The sequence below is a fragment of the Strongylocentrotus purpuratus genome, unplaced genomic scaffold (assembly GCF_000002235.5).
Source record: "Strongylocentrotus purpuratus isolate Spur 01 unplaced genomic scaffold, Spur_5.0 spur5_scaffold_13, whole genome shotgun sequence".
Taxonomy (NCBI): domain Eukaryota; kingdom Metazoa; phylum Echinodermata; class Echinoidea; order Camarodonta; family Strongylocentrotidae; genus Strongylocentrotus; species Strongylocentrotus purpuratus.
The window spans coordinates 30840879-30853581 of NW_022145598.1; the positions used below are offsets into that span (position 1 = coordinate 30840879).

Genomic DNA, 12703 nt, shown 5'->3' on the forward strand with positions numbered 1-12703 from the left:
GAGTTTTCATTACATTGTTATTACAATTTGTTCAATGGCCTCAAAATCTATTTACTGATTATTTTTCTTGTACTCTGCGTGCATGTATAGCCCAGGTGGTCTGAGACCAAAGCGATAAATCTACCTGGTTCAAATAACTGCAATAGGCCCACTTCGGAATCCAGTAAGAATCATAATTTGTTTTCACAATTTCGAGACGATAAAAGTCAGGTCGGGTGTACGTGACATCCGGACGTGACAAATTGAAAATGAATGCATAAATGATTCCTCGAAACGTCTGAACAAAAGAAAATTGAAGTTTCGCAGCGATGGTGCTTCATCAGGTAAATACCCGGACAACGGAATCATTTATTTATTTTCAACTAGCATTTCCGAAGCATTCCGAAGCAGACTACTATATTATACAGGCATGCATTTGATACCAGCTGATTCCAGTTGGAAACCAGTAGATGCATGATTACCAGTTGCTTTACCATTTGAAAACCAATACATGATTACCACTTGAATTACCAGTTGAAACCTGTAGATGATTACCAGATGATTTACCAGTTGAAAACCAGTACATGATTGCCAGTTGATTTACCGGTTGAAACCAGTAGAATACCAGTTGAAAAACCAGTTCAATGTATCTAATGCATATTCATGATTAATTTGCATGTTAGCTCGCTAGTACTTAATTAATCTTATACTCAAATGTAATGCGCCTCAAATGATTATGTGATGGGGTCTAGCAAGAGTCTAAGTAAATATGGTTTAGTTGGTTGCCAGATGCTAAGCAATATTGATTATTGATTATCAACTGATTGCTGGTCGCTACTGGTAATCAACTGGTTATTGATCAACTGTTTGTTTCCAATATGGAAATTGGTAAAATGGATCCAACTGGTACCAGTTGACAACTGGTATTCCAACTGGAATCAATTGGTTACCAGTTGATTCCAGTATTCCAATATCCATATTGAATCCAGTTAACTAATTGGAATCAACTGGTACCAGCTACCAGTTAATTCCAGTAAACCAATTTCCATATTGAAACCAGTTCACTTAACTGGAATCAACTGGTACCAGTTGACAACTGGTCCAACTGGAATCAATTGGTTACCAGTTGATTCCAGTATTCCAATATCCATATTGAATCCAGTTCACAAATTGGAATCAACTGGTACCAGTACCAGTTGGTTCAACTGGTATCTAACTGTTTTTTCGACCTGGGCATGCATTTCGGACTCTTTGTAACCTATAATATCAGAGAATCAGGCATTCCAAACAGCAACCCATTACAATAATCAAGCTTACTTGTGATGAGAGCATATCGAACCAATTTCATACTTTCTTGATCAAAATATCTGCGGATACGTCTGAGATTGTATAGAAGATAGTATGTTGATTTGCATATATTTCTAACATGACTGTGTTTCCATGTTCAAATTAGTATCAAAGTATACTCCTAAATTCCTCGCTGTAACAAAGGGTTTCACATTGGAGGATCCAACTCTTATTTTGAAATTTGTTGTGAAGTTCCGATAACCCAAAATGCACGCTCACTATCGTTTAGCTTAAGATTATTATTAAGCATCCATATATGAATGACATTTTTACACTTTTCCAACATTCATTCTTTTATTCATCAATTCATCCATCCATTAATTTATTCATCAGTCATTCATCAATTTATTCATTTATTCATCAGTCATTCATCAATTTATTCATTTATTCATTTTATCCATTCACCAATGCCTTTGTTTTTGATTTTCCTAAATTTCGTGTTTCTATTTTGATCCTTATTACCCTGAAAATATGTTTAAATTATAATTTGAAACAACTTTCAATTACATCTTAATCATTCAAATTTACGTATCCAAAGTTTTGTATGTTTATTTTTTAATGTCAGTTAGGTTGAATGGTTTTACTTACACACAGGTTTTGTTCTCCTGTTGAGGCTCTAACTCTGACTCGAAGGAAAACATAAAGAAAATGATAATGGTGATAAAAAGAAGAAGAAAATGATCAATTATTACAAAAGATACACTGACTACACTTGACATATTTAAAATTGTATTTTCACATTAACCTATTGACAACTAAATGTATTCATTACTCTAGGCTTAATACAGGAGGTTCCAGTGTAAGCAGTTAAATAACAGTTTAACAAAAAAACACACAAAACATTGTGTTATAATAATGATAATAAGTTGATTTGATTTTGGTTCGGTTGATTGATTTCTCAATTTTTCATACAATAATAACCAGTAACAATCTGAACATTTTGTACATAGTGGTGAATCACCGTCATTGAATATTATTTGTTCAACAAAATGTTGGGAACGATTGACATAGCAAAATGCAGAAGAGCTGCAGCGTAAGCGTACACTTGAAGTGCATGCAGCTCTTTAACTTATGATAACAGCAACAGCAAAATATGATAATATAAACAGGCAAAAAACAATAGGAATTCACGGCATATTAAAATGAAGACAAAAAATAATGATAATAAAAATAATAATAAGAAGAAGAAATAATAATAGCAATAATGATAACAATGGTAATAATCATAACAACAATATTCAAAGTACTTTACAATAATGTTATTATCAGAAGAGGTGAGCTTTTGTGATATTTTTGGAAGGCATTTAAAAAGTGCTGGTTGCGAATCTGGGTAGATTATTCCATAGTTTTGATGCAGGAGCTGTGAATGCTCTGTCACCAAGGGTTGGTAGCATGATGCCCTTGAGAGGAGCGAAGGGAGCACGGGAAAACTGCCTGGTATTTACATGTATGCAGGGGGCGTTTCACAAAACTTGTCGTCGGAGACAAATGACATTTTTTGTTATAACCTACTGAAATCCTTGCTTCTGATTGGCTATTAGCAGATTTGTCACTGATTTTTGTTATTTGTCTTTGAAAAAAGGCTTTGTGAAACGGGTCCCAGGAGTTCAGATAATAATGACGGAGCGAGACCGTGGATACATTCGAAGGTGAAACGAAGTAGAAATTACTTTGATATGTACATAATATATCTGTTATCATTTAATAGTAGGCATCTACAGGGTCCGTCTTACAAAGAGTTGCGATTGATCCAAATCAATCGTAAGTCCTCCGATCAATCGCAAGTTTGCAATCTCCTATCTCTTGTGTACATAGCTGCGATTGATATCAATCGCAAATAATTTGCGAGTGATATCAACTCTTTATAATACAGGGCCCAGATCTTCATCACAACGTTTAAACAAAGTGTACATAAGAGTTTTGATGTTTCTTTCGTACTTCCATTTTGTGGTAATTTTCCTGAAATCGCCTATCACCCTTGACAGAAGGGATAATATTTATTTGTTTTGAGATAAAACACGCCTTCGTCATGTATGGGACTTGCAGTGTAACCCATATCGGGACAAGCCATGTTCCGACAGTCCCGGGTTTGTATTCCCTTCTTGTAGTTGTCCCATTTAGGTGCCCAAGTGGTGGGCCTGAAGCGGCATGGGGTACTTTTGGAGATGCTCTCGGTGTAGTATGCAATGGCTTTCATATGGTCGCAGATGATGCTGAAGTAGCAATTGGGCATGTCCGTCCCTCCGTTGGGGTAGAAATCTTGGTGGCCAAGCTGTGAAAAGATTTAGGACAAAGAAGCGACTGAGTGTTCAGAGAATATAGGGAAATACTGGCAAACTTAGGAGACCACAACCCGCCCTTGTTTCTACCCTTGAAATTCCCAGGGAACACACTAAAGATTCCTTTCAATTTGAGACCTGAATAATGACTCAAAAAAATAAGTCGGTCTGTTGGTAAGTCAATAAAAATCCTGAAAATCCTTCTTTTTTCCCCGGAAAATAATGTGCCCCCTGGCCCCCCGCCAAGGTTTTGGTTTTTTTTTTTTTTGGGGGGGGGGGGGGGAAGGCGTAAAACGTGGAAAAGTAGGAAAGAGGGGAAAAGAAAGAAAAAGAGAAAGAGAGAGACAGAGAGAGAGAGAGAGACAGACAGACAGAGACAGAGGTAGAGATATAGATAAAGAGAGTTGATGGGTGGGAGGCGGGGGAAGGCAAAAATGAGGGGGGGGGGTAGAGATAGTACCCCTGTACTACCAAATTAGATTAGAAATGAGTAGGCCTACGTTTAACGTCATGTAGCCCTTTTCTGATTTCCCCTTCTTTAATCACAAAAAAGAGGAACATCTTTTACAATAGTTTCCATAGTTACCTCATCCATGAGCCCAAGCCCTCCCATTGCGATCAGTTCACCGTCAGTGTGTATGACGTCAACAAAAGTTGCATCGGATTTGTCTAGACGACAGAAGTTCCTCACCCGTTTCCCGCCAAACCCTGGGCCTGCAGGGTCCAAACCTGGTATAAAGATATATATATATATATATATATATATATATATATAGAGAGAGAGAGAGAGAGAGAGAGAGAGAGAGAGAGAGAGAGAGAGAGAGAGAGAGAAAAGAGAGAGAGAGAAGAAAAGAGAGAGAAAAAGAGAGAGAGAGAGAGAAAAAGAGAGAGGGGAGAGAGAGAAAGAGGAGAGACACAGAGAGAGAGAGAGAGAGAGAGAGAGAGAGAGAGAGAGAGAGAAGGCGGGGGAGAGATTGGGTCAGTTAATATCAAATTAATGAAGGCCCCATTTCCCATTTTCTTTCAATAGGGGCCTACGTGTATGAGGCCGAAGCATCTGTTTGTCATATTGATATACAAAGTGGAGAGCGCCGCCGACATCGGAGGATGCTATACTACTAGCAATACTCTCTTTAAAAAAAGAGTGAATTTTCACTCTATTTTCACTTTCTTGGGAGTGACGTCTGTGATCACTTGTTTAGGAGTGCAAATCGATTGATTTTAGAGTGCTCTCTAAGAAGAACAGAGTGAATGTTCACTCTATTTTCACTACATTTTCACTCTCCAGAGGAGTGACGTCCGTGATCACTCGATTTTTTTAGAGAGTACCGCTTCAACAAAGGCGAAGTTCACTAGTACTCTATTGCATCAGGAAACAGATTTGCATAATTACGTAACAAGAAAATGGAATGTAAAAATAGCTTTAAGTAATTCAAGCTATATGCCCCCCCCCCGCAATTAATATCATATTTCTAATTTAGGGCATTTACTCAGCACTGCCGAAAATTAAATTACAAAAATTCCCCCCTTCCCTTTCTTGGGCCCGCAAACTCGGTGGGAAGTACGCCTTGTGCCAGACAAGAACCTCAAGTGCACAGCTGCTGTTTTAGTGAGAACAGTGCATGAACACAATTTTAAGGAATTTTTTTACATTGCCAATAGACCTACTGTTTGATCAATATTTGATCTGCCATATATTCAAAATAGTTTGAATATTGTACTAAACAATTAGAATACAAGTAATGCTCTTGGGGAAATATTATAATATAGAAGTAATCGAATCCAAGACACCTTTCGCCAGTGTGTACATCTTATGGGCGAACGAAGCGTGTAAGGACCGGAATAGGCTTGAGAAAAAATAATGCTCAGTTACTTAAGGGTCCAATGTTACATAGGCCTAATTGGGTGACTATTTCGGGACAGGTTCTTAGACTATGTTAGTACTTTCCTGATAAACTCACCTTTTCCCCCAATGATCTATGTGATATACTCCCTGTACTGTACTTTTTGTCCTCTTTTCATTGTAAGCGCTATGGTACTTATTGTTTTTAGCGCTCCTAAATATATTATTATTATTATTATTATTATTATAAAGAAAATGGTATCAGAATGATGAACGGACCGGAAAATGTTGAGAGTCAGGTATGCAAACCGTTTTCCGAAAAATCAACTCAAGGGCATTATCAATGCACTATTGACTCCTACAGAAATGTTGAGATTACGTAATAACGCGTCATTGTCATGATCACACATTTTAATTGGTGACTCACAAGGCTCTTGAAACTTGTTTTCATGATGGTGCATCTTATTTTTTTACCAGAATGTCGGTAAGCCCACTATCATTGTTATTATCTTTTTAGGGGGGCGCCACTCTTTGCTGGATTTAATGTACAAACATTATACATATAACAATTGTATTGTACATAACTACTCTTACTTCTTTATTACATATTAATAGGCTCACAGATAATATAGACATTTTTTCTTCAGGCCTATATAACACTTATATTCTCTTTATACTTGTATTTTACATCATTTATATACACTTTCATTTTGATACTAGGCCCCTTGCATACTGTAAGCTTTATATCCTGCGTCTTTATTAGATGCATTATGTGATTTTTCTCAACCCTGTTGAAGATACCAGATTCCTAACTGTTTAATTCCTCATTACTCTAATATAATGCTGCTTGTATCATAATGATTTATAATTGTCTTGGTACATCTGAATTATATCCTTATTTGTAGGAATATGCGATATGTAATAAATGTGTCATTTTAGTCTTAGTTTTTGGAGGGAGGGAGGAGTTAAGATTTTTTTTTAAACAATGTGCAATATTATGTGTGTGACAATGTTATGTTTATATTTAAGTTGATTTGGGAGCAACATGTGAGGGCTCACATACCTCCGGGTATTAGTGTTGAATTTCACTTTTGTGAGTCCTGGCCCACACGCTGCTCCCTCCCCTTTCCTCTTGTATTTTGTATGTATTGCATGATCTGTCAAAATGTAATTGTATTGTGCTTTTATGATTGGCCTAATAAATAATAACAATAATTAAAACAAAAAAATCATGTACCTGATATTCTTCCGATCATTTCGTGGGTGGATGACCCTGCGTAGCCCCCAATGTGGGCGCCCAAGCTGTGCCCAATGATATGGACGTCGATATAAAGAGCCCCGCCGTGTACATTGAGGGCTTCGATTAACCTGGCGACCTGGCGACCGACCACGCGAGAGTTGGCCCTCGACGTGGGGTATTGTCTTCGAGCACCCAAAGACCAGTCGACCATGATCACGTTGACGTCTTCCTTTGTGTTTTTATAAAGGTAAAAGTGGCGAAAAGTGTCAAAATACCGAAATATCAGCCCTTATTAACATTCAGGTCTGTATTGCTTTAAAAAGAACACATGACGCAACCATGGAAACTTTACACGATCGCAAATAATTTATTTTTAAAATCTACAAGAGGCAAATTCAATAGCCTGATTGTGATGCTTCAACTGTTAAATGTTAAAAATAAAGATTATGACACATCTTCTTGTCATCCGAACTTTATTTCTGTTGGTTGTAAAAGAAGGTATTGAAATAACCGATAAAGTTAATTAGTTTATATAGTTTTCGATCGTGAATTTCTACAAATAAATTCAAAGTAATGGGAAATCATGAATTAAGGAGAGACTGGCAGTTAAAGAGGGAGTGGGAAAGGATGGTACCAAGAAAGAAATTATATTAGAGGTGAAAGAGAAGAGGAAGAGGGACGAAGATCGAGAGTGGGAAAAAGAGGAGTGAGAGCGAGAGAGAGCGAGAGAGAGAGCGAGAGAGAGAGCGAGAGAGAGCGAGAGAGAGCGACAGAGAGCGACAGAGAGAGACAGAGAGAGCGAGAGAGAGGGGGGGGGGGGAGGGGTGAGGGAGAAATAGCGAGATAGAAAGAGAGAGTGGGGGGGGGGGGGGATATATATATATCATGATGGAGGGGAAGCAATGTATTACTTCTGCACATGACAGTATTACAATTTCTCATAACAACTTCTGTTAAAATAATATTCTCTTGTCTTCCACGTACCCTCAAAAGCAAAGCGTCCCTCATACCAGTCCACCTGTATCCCTCCATACTTCCCTTCCAGCCGTGTATCAGAATCTTCGTACCCCTCCTCGCATCGAACTTCGACGTCGTAATCGTTGACGGAATTTTCCTGTCCATCGACTCTCCAACTCCGACGTCGCCGGCGGTCGAGCGGGTGAAGAGAGTGAACGTCGTGCCGATCTTGGCCGGCGATTCCGGGTGTCGATGATGGCAAGTAAAAAAGACTCGACTAAAGCAACCCACATCGTCGTAGCAAACTTTACAGAGCGCTAGAAAGAGGGACAGCAGGATAATATTTCTTTTATAAGTATTACACCTGTAAATAAAGATTACTCAAGGGTGACAAGAAATGTGGCCTGTATAAAAGCAGGTGATCTATATGCACATGCAGATGTAGCTTTTGTGCATTTCAGAGGGGAACACTTTTCAGAACGGCCTGTTTAGACAGGTGGTCTTTCTTTACAGGTGGTCACAAATTGGGTTCCATTGTAATCCGTAAGGGAAAATACCTGCTTCATGGTAAGACATTGGGGAAAACAAAATACGTGAAGATTGTTGCATTCATGAGCTCCAAAAAAGTCTAAGCATAAATTTCAATGCTTCAATCAGTTATTCAATCTGTAAGAATACCTCAAAACCATTAATGACCCATTAACCCAGAATCGGACTGTCTCGAACTGACCAACAGGCTGACGCCACTTGCCCGAATATCATTGTAGGGTGGCCTATACGGCTAAGGTATGGCGAAGGCACGGCGGGTCTCTAACTTGCAGAGCATAACAAACTCACACATCTGCACTCCATGCTTGCATGTGGGGAACTGCCTGGGAATTGCATGCTTTGCAACCCGAGGGTTTATTTACATATATCTACATGGATTTGCATGTACATTGTATAACAACAGTAACTAATACATATGCAAATATCAGAGCTGGTAAATAAAAGGAGGTACGTGAATATTCATAGATTTCCGTGCGTATCAATGAGCTGCTATGAATATTCAATAAAGCTTAACCAATCATACTGTAAAGAACAATAAACCAAAGAATGAACATAAAAGGATAAACGTGAAAGGAGTAATAAAAGAGACTAAAGTTGGGGAGAGTGAACATAGCACGAAAGCATGTAGAGGGAATGGTGACGGTGATTGAATGCGATGGAATGAGCAAAATAGAGTTTGATGATAGAAGAATGTACATAGACAATATGGCAAGATAGGATGCTTTCATATATATTCTACAGTACAATGTCCTGTTCAAAATATAGCTCTACATCATCTTTTCTTTCGCGAAAGAGTAAGAGTTTTGATCATTTATAACAGTACGAAAATTTGTACTCACAATCAAATGGAATCTGCAATCATCTAATAACTCTTCTATTTAAATTATATAGGAATAACAGTAAGGTTAGACATAGTGCTAAATGAATAATGAGATATAATTGGGTTTCGTTGGCCGAGGGGGAGCCACATCTGTATTTCCCGCAGGCCCTGCAATTAGCACTGTCCCAGCCATTGCCAGATATCCGTTTACACCTATGTGGAGAGTGGCTAATATGGATTAACGTCTTGCCTAAGGCTTAAGTGCGGGGCTGGGATTCGAGCCCCCAACCTTTGGATTTAGAGTCAAGTGAAACGAACCACTATAATCACGACACCTCCACTAAATAATACGGCATCGTAAAGAGAATGGGTCAAAAGGGAACCCCACGAAAGTATAGAGCATGCATGCAGCTGACCTTTCCGGGAGGGCCTCTCGAGAATATGCATCAGCAGTTATGCAATGGTCTGTACTTTCATTTCCTTAAACCCTTTCTAGGTCTTATTGTTACCGAGGTAAGGTGTTTTTTATTGTGGTCGGAGGGTCAAGAGGTTTATGTTTCCCACACTTTTTCGATCAGAAGGGTCGGAAGGAGAGGTGCGGGCAACGGTAGTCGCCGCAACCATGATTCTCAAAATTCAGTTTGTGTAAATTCAGTTTTTCACTTTTTTTTAGGGGGGGGGGGGGGGGAGGGAATACTAACAAACGTATTTACAATGGTTTTTGATGCGCAAAGTACAGCTTTATGAATCAAATGGAAAATACAAACTCTCGAAAATGTTGCCCTGTTTTACCATGTTTGGCAGCAATTACATTTTTTTAATTCATATTTCAATTTGATTAAAGAAAGAAGTGATTGAAAATTAGGTCCGTGTTTCTTAATGTTACACAAGTATATATAAAATCTGGTACACAAACTAATTAATATAAATACAACGATGGTGATCATTGGTACATCCGAACAGTATTTAGAAAGATGACAACTGCACCCCGGCCGCTCTTGAGTTTAAACTCTGATATTTTTCTAAACTTATCCAAAGAGGGGTAATAACTGCAGACTCGATCAATAAATAGTCAATGAAATATGGTAATTGATCGCATAGGCGAATTCCATGTTGACTTTATAACGATCATCTTTTTTCTTACATATTTCTTGTATATGCCTATATTCCACTCACTACACACATTCTTTTTAAGAGTCCTATTCCATTCTGCTAATACAATTACATACTTATGACCCCTTAGCGCTGCTAACATGCCTCCCACTTTTGGCCTCCCTTTTAAAATCATTTTCTAGAAAAAGCTCCAAGTCATTCACTATTTTCAAGGCGGATGATATCCACTTCTGTTTCATGATATGGGACTGGAATAATTCCTCTGTACCACTTTACAAATGAAATCGGATTTGTAGGCTGAACGAGAGGCTAGTACAATAATACAGCGATGAATGATCGGAATTGACCTCGGTATTCTTGAAGTTCAAGTTTAGGTTCTAATATCAACAATACCCTACTGTACATGCTCCGGAACTTTTCTGTATACCGGGAACCCAAAACAAACTATTGCCTACTTTCACCTGTCACTACACCAAACAAAACGTAATTTATACAACATGTATTGGTTTCATAAAGGAATAGACAAAATCGGGTCGGGGAAGGTGTGGGCGGAGGCTGAGGTGGGTGAGGTTGTGGGGGGGGGGGTGTACGAAATGCAAATAATGTAATGCACAAATGATTCCAGTTGCATCATTCCTTTACCTGTCTTTTCTGAACATTCTACCTCTTTTTATATTAGACTATTTACGTCATAACTTCAAGAAGAACTCTCAGTAGGCTACTGCTTTCGGCAGGAACTGTTGAACGTACGATGAGCCTCATTAATCGTGTAGAACACTCTCATTTAAAAAGATCTTTCCATTTCAACCCGATTTCAACGAGGCAATGTTGTCGATCATCATTTGTATTTTACTCTGACAAATAAACCATGAATGCTATCGAACCTCCCGTCCTGTCTTCACTTTGTTACTGTAGTATATTAACTTCTTCATAATCATGATCATGTTCATATGTTTCAGTATTAGTTTTAGTATTATCATTATCAATATGATCATTATTATCATTATCATTATTATTATTATTTCTATAATTGTTAATGTTATCAATATTATCATTAATATTCGTCATTATTATTATTATCCTTTTAAAGTAGTAGTAGTAGTTTAAGTAGTAGTAGTAGTACTGTGCAGTTATGGTAGTTTTAGTAGAAAATGTAGAAAGTAGTTCCGCTTCAGAGGTTGCCTCTAAAATATGTAATATGATTAAATCGCAGTGGCAGAATGTCACGGAGACAGTATGAATTCGAAATCGGATACAGAGGCGTCGTGAGATTGATAATGTCATTAAATGATTTAATGGAGCACTAAGTACTTCTGGCTGTTTTTTCAGCGAAGTAAGTTTGTTCATAAAGAAAAATGTTGCTAGTTTTGTGCATTCTCGTAGTCATGGAAATAGAATACAAACTATGAAACGAGGGCAATATTTTATCGTCTTTGTACATTCGTAAATATAGTCTTATCTCTTGGATCTGGAACCCGTTTCACAAAGCCTTTTTTCCAATGACAAATGACAAAAATCAGTGACAAATCTGCTGATAACCAATCAAAAGCAAGGATTTCACAAGTCATTTGTCATTGATAACAAATTTTGTGAAACAGGGCCCTGGAATAACACCTGGCTTCTCCCACCATTAGGGTTAAAATAGATTCTTCCCCATGCCCCTTTTCTCTAATCCAAATCCTCCAAGTCATTGCTATTAATGTTGTCATCAATCCATGGCAGGTTTGAATTCGGATCACACCCCGATGATTAAGAGAGGCCTGGAAAAAAGCCGGATTATATAATAACGCTCGTGACCTCTCGTACTCATGTATTTATGCAGGCGTATATGAACATGTATCTGGAAAATGCGCGATATTATATACACTCTTATTGTCATTATGAATACATTATTATTATCATTATTATTGAAACACAATCCATGAAAAAAAGAATAGATTCAGAGATTCTTACCAAGTTCAAAGCTTAACGCCAAAACCACCACAAGCAGCCACGGTACACCTCTCATGTTTGCAGCAACTTCTGACAGCAAAAATACACCCCTCTCTATGTTCTCAAGTCAGATTTTGATTTGAGTGATGTCAGACTGACAGGCTTCGGATCATTATATTATAATTACCCGGGCGAGCTGTCAATGAAGTGTATTTTCTCCGTCACCACGATCATGAGTGGAAACGCTAGCTACTGTATGTTTGAGTCATTCAGCTGAGCCGAGTCGAATTACTCCCGCTTAAATCGAACCATAACAAAATCATTGTATTGACTAGCCTTTAGTGCATGCAGGCAGAGTTATTGATGACAAAATAGGTCGTATAGGTCTATAATTACAACCTCCATGCATGCCAATGTTAAATATGATGTCTGTGTGTCTGCACATCACAGTGTTACCATCATATAGAAGACTTGGCAACGTTGGCAAACTTCGGAATATCTTGTAATCTCATATCATACTTCATTAAAAAAATGTATTCAAAATATAGAGCAATCATAATATCAATAATGATAATAATAATAATTGTTAATGATTTAAAATTAAAATAAAATATTAATGATGATAATAATAATACCAGTAATAA

At 37.8% G+C, this 12703-nt stretch overlaps 1 protein-coding gene across 1 annotated transcript; it reads right to left on the minus strand.

The window, feature by feature from the left end:
- Positions 1–2860: 2860 nt before the first annotated feature.
- On the minus strand, positions 2861–12347 carry LOC100887933 (pancreatic lipase-related protein 2). The gene is made up of 5 exons (XM_030983338.1): positions 12081–12347; positions 7673–7962; positions 6686–6917; positions 4192–4334; positions 2861–3598 (listed from the first exon to the last, which is right to left on the minus strand). Exons 1-5 carry the CDS (start codon positions 12133–12135, stop codon positions 3299–3301), a joined length of 1020 nt encoding a protein of 339 aa, XP_030839198.1. The 5' UTR covers positions 12136–12347; the 3' UTR covers positions 2861–3298.
- Positions 12348–12703: the final 356 nt, after the last annotated feature.

Coding starts and splice junctions, on each gene's coding strand:
- LOC100887933 (XM_030983338.1), bottom strand. CDS start 12,135: ATGAGAGGTGTACCGTGGCTGCTTGTGGTGGTTTTGGCGTTAAGCTTT. Junction 7,963..12,080: donor GGCGTTAAGCTTTGAACTTG/GTAAGAATCTCT, acceptor CCCTCTTTCTAG/CGCTCTGTAAAGTTTGCTAC. Junction 4,335..6,685: donor AATGATCGGAAGAATATCAG/GTACATGATTTT, acceptor TCTTTATACCAG/GTTTGGACCCTGCAGGCCCA.